Here is an 8,127-nt window from a genome sequence, read left to right as displayed (position 1 = left end):
TTGCGTCATCTTCGACGGTAAAAGTGATTCTGGAAACGGCTACCGAATAAACTGAATTACAGCCATTAAGGCCACTACAGACCCTAATGTAGGTCAGCAGACAGAATGGCTGCTTGTGCTACACAACCCAGATATTAAAGCTGCACTAATGTAGAAAGGTTGTAAATAAACTTACAAATTAAAATTAGATAAAATAGTTTAATATTACAGACAACGTTTAAATTCCTCATAAACATGTTTGTATGGGGGAGGGGGTGTTTTATACAAAGAACTTTGTGAATTTTAGAACACGAATGTTTTTTTTTATTTATCTAAACACAATGCGTGGACATCCTGAAATAACCAGCAACAGAAGAAAAGAGGAACGGAACAGAAAAAGTAGCGGTGTCTGGCCAGTTCTTGAATCGGGAGAGACACGTCAACTCCCTCTATGCGGATAACTAGAATCTGCGATTCAACCACAATGGCAGGAACGACCACACCAGATATCCGCAGTTAGCGCTACACGAGGGAAGAGTAACGTGTACTCTCTTCACTCTTGGCGAGAGTTCCGGTGTTGCACCACCACAAGATCTTGGTCAACGTACGACAGAGCGGCCTACGGCTGCTGCCACCCAACATCTCCTTAGTCTTCCAGGATTTCGGCGAACATCTTGCGGCGTTTGTTCTCCGCCTGCTGGTGCTCCTCCCAGTCTTTCCGCCGCTTCACGAAGTGAGCCAGGGCAAAGTTACGGGCGATGTGGTGTCCGATGGGGTCGTTCTGCAGCTCGCGGAGTCTTTCAACTGCAAGAGAGAGAGAGAAACGAGAGTAATGCCGCACTGATTCCGTCCTACGAAGCAGAGGGAGGTCAGTTACAAAGTGCCAAACAGGAAAGGGCGCCTAGATGTCCGCCGATGCGGGTGGTTTTGCAGCGCTAGATGACAGTGTGTGCGCCGAGGTGCAGAAATTTGCAGTCGACCACAGAAGGTTGGCGCAGTGAGGGGCGGAGAAGGCGCAACGATACGTCTTGTTTTGTGGAGGAGTGCAAAATAAGATTTCAATTTGTGGAACTAGACTATTAAAATTACATATTGGGACGGAGAAGGCGCCCACTATCAATTTCATTCTCAAAATCGTGTTAGGTCCTTTAATTGTAATGGGGTTGAATCCTACGCCTTCCGGTGAAGACCAATTCTGTGCTCACTTTGCCCAGCATAACCAAAAACAGAGAGTAGGCGTACACCTTGATGTGCACTGCATGGACAACCTAGGTCAAGTGAGCTTCATAAATGATCTCCATTGTACTTTAACCTTAAGCAACCAATCATAAATTAGCTTTATCCGCCTAACCTGCTGGCTGTCATACATGTGAAAGATCAGCGATGTCCTTCAAGATCATAGATTCTTACCTAGTTTCTTGGCGATCTCTTCTTTAACGCCCATGGTGGATACGTTCCAGACACGGTCCAGCACGCGGCTTCCATGTTTGTTACACGCCAACTCCATGGAGCGAGTCTGCGAGAAATGGTGATATTTATGTATTACTCACAGCGACAGAGGTAATTCTGTGACATCAGTGCAGATACACAGTCAGTAACTTATCTATAAAAGTCCGTATAGGCATTTGTTTTGGTGGATGTTAAGCGTTGATCACTGGGAATTATAAAAAAAATATAGCTGGTTGTTAGTGGATGGCTACCGGCTATTAGGTCTGCACGGACATCACAGACTCTTTTCCAGCCGTTCATTTATAAGAGCCAATGCACGGGAGTGTATCCCTTAGCAGCCAATGAGATGCTTGCTTTTGTTTTCTAAATTGCAATACCAACATGAAAGCTGGAATCTGATTGGATGCCATGTCCAACACCCCAAATGTAATTTTAATTAGGCGTTAAACCTTCAAGGAAAACACAGACTACCTAAGCACCACAAAGTGAAATAGAGTTTTAATAAGGAATAAAAAGGAAGGGAAGGAAGTGTTTTGTTTTAAAACTATATGATTATGGAAGCAAAACAAGAAAATATGTCCATTCACCCAGGAAGGGGTGTGGTCATTAGAGTGACTAACATTCTAACCAGCCTGACCAGTATGCTAATTAGTAAGCTGGGCAGAGCTTCACCTCTCACCAGGACGGCAGACAGGCACAGTGGTGGCGAGAGACCTGGCCCAGCTTACTAGTTACCATACTTGATGCTCTAGTTAAGGGGCCCATTTATTTAATTTTTTGCCTTAAGTATTAATTAACTAAATAATGTCTCTCCCCCAATAAGTCTTATTTTAATAATTTTTGTCTCTACCCATTATACTTGGCGACGCGTATCAGATAGGATAGGTCATCAATCTAGTTTATCCCGGTGTAGCGTTCAATCAGAGAAGTAGATGATTGGAACTGGGGACGCCGTGAAATACAGCCTTACCCTCAGCTTGCGCAACACTTTCTTCCGTTGTTTTTCTGTTATGGAGGCGCTGTTGAGCAGGGCATCGAATACGTGGCTTCCAGCCTGGCTACAAGCCACGGTTTGGAGGTCGGCTTCCGTCATACTCCCCAAGCTGTGCAGAGCCGGGGCGGGATTTTCAAAATGCAGAAGGTGTTGTACCAGGACGGAGCCATGATAGTTCACGGATGCCAGTTTTATCTCCGCGTTATCCTGAAAAGAGTGACACAGATCAGTTATTGGAAATAAGGAATAATGTCAATTCAGGATAAAAATATGTTACATTGCAAATTATTTTATAAATATCAACAAAAACAGGTTTGACCATATTTATTGACTAAACCATAGAGAGATAATTCTCGTAGAGAATCGCCACCACCAACCAGAAGAGAGATAGTAGAGAAGTTAAACTTTGAGATGTTGCCATGGACTTACTTTGTGCTCAGAGGGTTCTTCCTCTTCCTCGGTCTTGTAATAAACCTCGTAGGTCAGTAGAGAGAAGAAGAGCGGCACGCAAGCGACGCGGCGAGAGGCCGGAGCGGCACAGTGGAAGGCCTGCGGAGATGGGAAGACTACTTAATATCGGTAGATGAAAAAGGAGATTGGTGGTCTCAGATCTGGTACATCTGGACACGCACCTCCATGAGTTGGGACACGAGGTCCGCCTGGTGATACTGAAGTCTCTTGCAAGCCTCTGCCAAAGTCGTGATGATCCCCATGTGACCTTTGGCCATGACGTCCTCCAACGCCGGAGACAACTCCTTGAACAGCGTTGAGAACTGAGAAGACAAGACATTTCTCCAATAATTACACCTCACTACGTACATTATATAGGCAACGGCGAGCGGTAAGGAGGGACAACTCTTGGCTAAGCTTCGACCGTGTGGCCAAAGTGAACGAGATGAGGCCAGGTCGGACTTGACGAGCAGCCAAATCACGTCTACCGTAGACTGGCGCCTGTTTGTACGATCATGATCCAGTCGTTGTCTACCGGATCGTTGACTGGTACGGTGCTCGGCTTGGGGCTACACTCTCAACAGAAAAATTCCATGATGAGTTTCTAACCTTATTCCTTTAGTGGAAACCACCATTTCAGAAGAATATCTTGACGTCCGCTAATAACCTCCACCAAGAAGTAAAAAAAAATACTAACCAGTTTCTTGGACTGAGTTGCACAGACAAGCCTTTGCACTGTGTAGTTGGCAATCGGGTGGGCCGCCAGCTCCTGCAGCTGGCCTTGAAAGTGGGTTTTAAAGAGGCGGATGAGTTGTTTCTTCTCGGACACTTCCAGAATTCTCTCCAGAAGGCGGCTGCTGGTCTCATCCTTCAGGAAGACCAAGAGGGAGCTGAGAGAGGCGCCAAATATTAATAGGGGGACTCACCAGGAGGTCACAGGACAGAATGAGAAAACAGCTTTCACGATGCTTAGGTCAAAGGGCAAATATATAACCAGAGAGGGCAAATCAGCTGTTACGGAGCTACATCTTGGTGCGCTGAGCACTATGGGAGGTGTAGTTCTGTAGCTGAAAAGTTAGACATCGAAATCTATATATTATTCTCAACAAATGCCGAGGGCGGCTTGCTCAAAAACAAAAGACATTCTTCATCAGTGAATAAGCCCCATAGCGATATGATACAAGATTAATGATACACCGCAGAAATCTCCCGGTCTCTACCCGTTGCGGAGACCATAGCGCCCTCACCTGCCGTCGCCAGAGGCGTTCCTGGAAGACAGGTAGTTAATGACGTCATCACAAAGAGCCGCGCAGGCGGACGGCGACTTCCTCTGCAGAACCTGCAAGGCGACCTGCATCCCCAGGCTGGCGAGTTTATTGGTGGCAAACACTGGTGAGGAGACAGGAATAAGAGTCAGTTCCGCACCCCAGGGAGATAAGGGGTATGATGTTAAAAGGGGGGTGATAAGGTCTCACCTCCGATATGACCACTGAAGAGTCCGCTGAGCTCCTTTAGCTGTTGCAGGAAACTTTTCGGAACCTCAAATACAGATTTTACTGCAATAGAGAAGGGGGAAACAAGGTGAGTTACATGAGCAAGACAAGGCTGGAGACCCCAAGGGATACAGGAACGCAAGTGACTTGACATAAGACAAGCGATAGGAAGGTGTTACAGTAACGCTGCGGCAATAAGGCGATGTGACTGCTGGATTGTTGAACTACGCAAAGCTGTGCGCGTCTAGTCTTTGATTAGACTAAGGGAGAAGTGTGTGACGATTACTTCCTGGGTAGCACGGTGGCTCAGTGGTTAGCACTTCTGCCTTACAGCACTGGGGTCATGAGTTCAATTCCCGACCATGGCCTTATCTGTGTGGAGTTTGTATGTTCTCCCCGTGTTTGTGTGGGTTTCCTCCGGGTGCTCCGGTTTCCTCCCACACTCCAAAAACATACTAGTAGGTTAATTGGCTGCTATCAAAATTGACCCTAGTCTCTGTGTGTGTGTGTGTGTTAGGGAATTTAGACTGTAAGCTCCAATGGGGCAGGGACTGATGTGAAAGAGTTCTCTGTACAGCACTGCGGAATCAGTGGCGCTATATAAATAAATGATGATGATGATAAAAGTTATCCAAGCCATTCTTATAAGTAGTGTGTTCAGTGATACTAATTTTGTTCATTTATTTCCAGGGATATAAAGTTTGTCTTTTTAAGGGCTACTTTCTAACACGCGACTAAATTCCAATATTTGGTTTGTGATTTTTGGGCATCGAGTGAGGGGTTCCTTTCCTACAGCCGCTAATTCATTCCACAAGAGCGTGATCTGAAACAGGTTTGTACGACCCCTTGAAGAGCAGGGCTAGGTGGTACCGGTGCCGGGTGTAAAATTCAGATTACCTTTTATTCCTTGTGCTGCTTTCTTGGTGGTCTCCTGATTCAGGATGGTCCCGCTAAGCACTTGAAACAAAGTCCGTACAATGAAACTACCATGCGTGTTCTGATTGTACAAGAGAAACTTGCCCGTCACTTCTGAGCACAGACTCAAGACGATCTCTTCCAAGTTACTGCTGGGCTGACACTCCTCCTCCTCTTCATCCTCCTCCTGTTGCTCGGGGCCTCCCTGCGCCTGGAGCCGAGGATACTGCAGTAGGGCAGTCTGGATGACGTGTGCCCCGCTGCAGTGCCAGCACACATCCTGCCAGTGCCCACTGAGGACGAGGAGAACTTGGCACACCTGGGCCGACGTAGCAACTGAAAGCAGCTTCTGCAGCACAATGCTCCCGGACATGTCCGTGGCGAGAGCCAGCTCGCTCCCCTTCACCTCATTAAAGACGTTCCGGACGAAGAGACCTGGAACAAATAAGAGGCAACTTCAAACTAGAAAACGCCACTCATAAACAAAACACAAAGCCTTGGATGGAATCAGCCTTGAATGGGGATTATTGTATTAAAAACAAGGGTGGCTTCTACGGACTGTCAACTAACCCACAATGTGAGTTTCTGCGGAGCAAGTCTGTCAAGATGTCAGTCACTCTGTGTCTGCTCGGGTAGAGAAATATCCCCCAATGCTCTTTAGAGAGAGCATTTAAACACCAAGAAAGGAACGGTCTGAATTTTTTTTTTCTTACCACGGTCATCATCTGACTCAAAGTCTTGCTGTAAAGTTTCTCCCACCCTGCGGAAATACCCCACAGATTTAGGGTCCAGCCGTGGTAGCAGATTTTTCGGTGCTCCTTTGTTGCCCTGGCCTGTGGGGGTGTCCTCGGGCTGAGCACTGGGGTTCTTGCCCTCTTTTTTCTGTTTCTTCGGTGGATCTTCCTCCCCTCGGGGCTTCTCCTCAATCTGCCGCTGTCTTTTCTTTCCATTATTCTTCTTCTTATCAGTGCTCATTGTGAGGCCTCTTCCCGGTATCTAGAAGACAGATCTACCCCCGTCATAAATCTATATATTGGGAAAGAGCTATGGAGGCAGATTTATAGCCAGAGTATAATACAAGCACAGACTGCAACACAAAGCTCTAACACTCACTATAATACACATGGTGGACGGGATATGCGCCAGTGAAGGGCTGTTACCTATATACATCAATATCATGTGTAAATACAATAGAGAGGAAGGATTGATGGAGACGTTGACACACGTACAAGACAGCTGTGAAGTGTGATCACTGAGATAAAGCAACTATGACATATAATAAAACAAAAACTTATTAACTGAACATTTAAGATATATATATATATATATATATATATATATATATATATATATACATACACACACACACACACACAAATCAACAACAATATTAATACTATTATTTTCATCCTTAACCTATCCTATAGAGTTAAAGTGATTTGGGATGCTAAACTGTCTGACAACCCCTATGACGCATATATTGGGAGAGCCAGTCTGAATATATTAAATTTTAGATCTAACACTTGTAGCTACATCCATTCCCTGCACTGTCTACAAACCTGTGTTGGAACTACCTACACAAATACACCAACATACACACACAGTATTCACAATGTGGGGTACATTTGTAGGACAGCTGCAAGAAACCTGTTTGATGGTTATATATATATATATATATATATATATATATATATATATATATATATATACTAGTATCTTTATCTGCACAATTATCTGTGCACCAATGTTTTTTCCAAATATCCCTTATTCTGTCCAGATGATTACAATCACCGCAGATGCATATTCCCGACAAGAGTTGCAGCCATCTAGCAGGCATCTGCCCCTATCTACAATGCAACCAGTGAGCAGTGTGTATTTACTACAAGTTACTGTAGCTGTACAGCATAAATAGAATAACTGCATTGACAGCTGCCAGCCAGAGGGAAAGTGAGGAGAATGCAGGACACTGCTTCATAGTGAGATGATATCTAAGAACCATCAGTAAATTTACTGACAGCCTGTAAATAAATAAAAAAAAAAGTGCCCTAACCCCAGTAAGGAGCCCACCCCTCTATAATAGCAGGTAGGGGGTCCCTGTCACTCACAGACATCTATATAACACATCAGGGGGTAAATATACAAGTTACCCCAGGGTCAGATCACCTCTTACCTCCCCTGCAGATTTCCTTCCAGCACTCTGCTGCCCACATGTGCTACCGGCGAGCAGTGATGACATCATCACCCGGCGTCCAGCCACCGTCATGTGACCTCTCAGTGATACAATGTAACAGTCTCTGGCTGCAGTAGATACATTGTATCTGTGGGTGTCAGTGCACTCAGCTCTCGAAGTCCCTGCTGTCTGGGACATTAATGAGGTTTTTGCAATTAAAGTGCTTAAGATAAAGCTCTGAAACAGTAATCATTTAATGTTACATGGTACTGTGTATAGTTATGTGGTCAGTGGGCATTTATGGTCCATAAATTATGGGTACTATGTTATTAATGGATTTATGTAGAGATAATGCTGATATCTGTGTGTGTGTGTGTGTGTGTGTGTGTGTATATATATATATATATATATATATATATATATATACAATGTATGTGTGTGTGTGTATGTGTATGTATATATATATATATATATATATATATATGTATATATATATATATATTGTACATCTTGCTGTCCCTATATAACCCTTGTTTGCAGCCATCTTTCATTTATATTCAAGAGTCATGTTAGAAAGCAGTTGTATTCATTCTAACTCGTTTACCACTGAGGTATGTTCAGAGACGTGTTTGTGTATTTTTCTTTCACAAAGAGGTAGAAAGTCCCATATACACCTA

General features: G+C 44.5%; 1 protein-coding gene across 2 annotated transcripts; it reads right to left on the bottom strand.

Moving 5' to 3' along the window:
- Window positions 1–263: 263 nt before the first annotated feature.
- On the bottom strand, window positions 264–7,542 carry NOP9 (NOP9 nucleolar protein). 2 transcript variants are annotated; one of them, XM_075191831.1, is made up of 11 exons: window positions 7,451–7,542; window positions 5,994–6,276; window positions 5,263–5,715; window positions 4,348–4,428; window positions 4,120–4,261; window positions 3,570–3,762; window positions 3,055–3,195; window positions 2,852–2,971; window positions 2,399–2,629; window positions 1,390–1,495; window positions 264–783 (listed from the first exon to the last, which is right to left on the bottom strand). In XM_075191831.1, the coding sequence occupies exons 1-11, from the start codon at window positions 7,517–7,519 to the stop codon at window positions 626–628; spliced, it is 1,977 nt and encodes a 658-aa protein (XP_075047932.1). In that variant the 5' UTR covers window positions 7,520–7,542; the 3' UTR covers window positions 264–625. The 2 variants fall into 2 exon arrangements, with proteins under 2 accessions (XP_075047932.1, XP_075047934.1); XM_075191833.1 differs by having other exon boundaries at window positions 5,994–6,289; window positions 7,451–7,512.
- Between the last annotated feature and the right edge of the window lie 585 nt (window positions 7,543–8,127).

This window comes from Mixophyes fleayi, chromosome 12 (assembly GCF_038048845.1).
Source record: "Mixophyes fleayi isolate aMixFle1 chromosome 12, aMixFle1.hap1, whole genome shotgun sequence".
NCBI classification, from domain to species: domain Eukaryota; kingdom Metazoa; phylum Chordata; class Amphibia; order Anura; family Limnodynastidae; genus Mixophyes; species Mixophyes fleayi.
The sequence above is the reverse complement of the archived record's forward strand: the minus strand, read 5'-3'. Positions and strand labels throughout refer to the sequence as shown.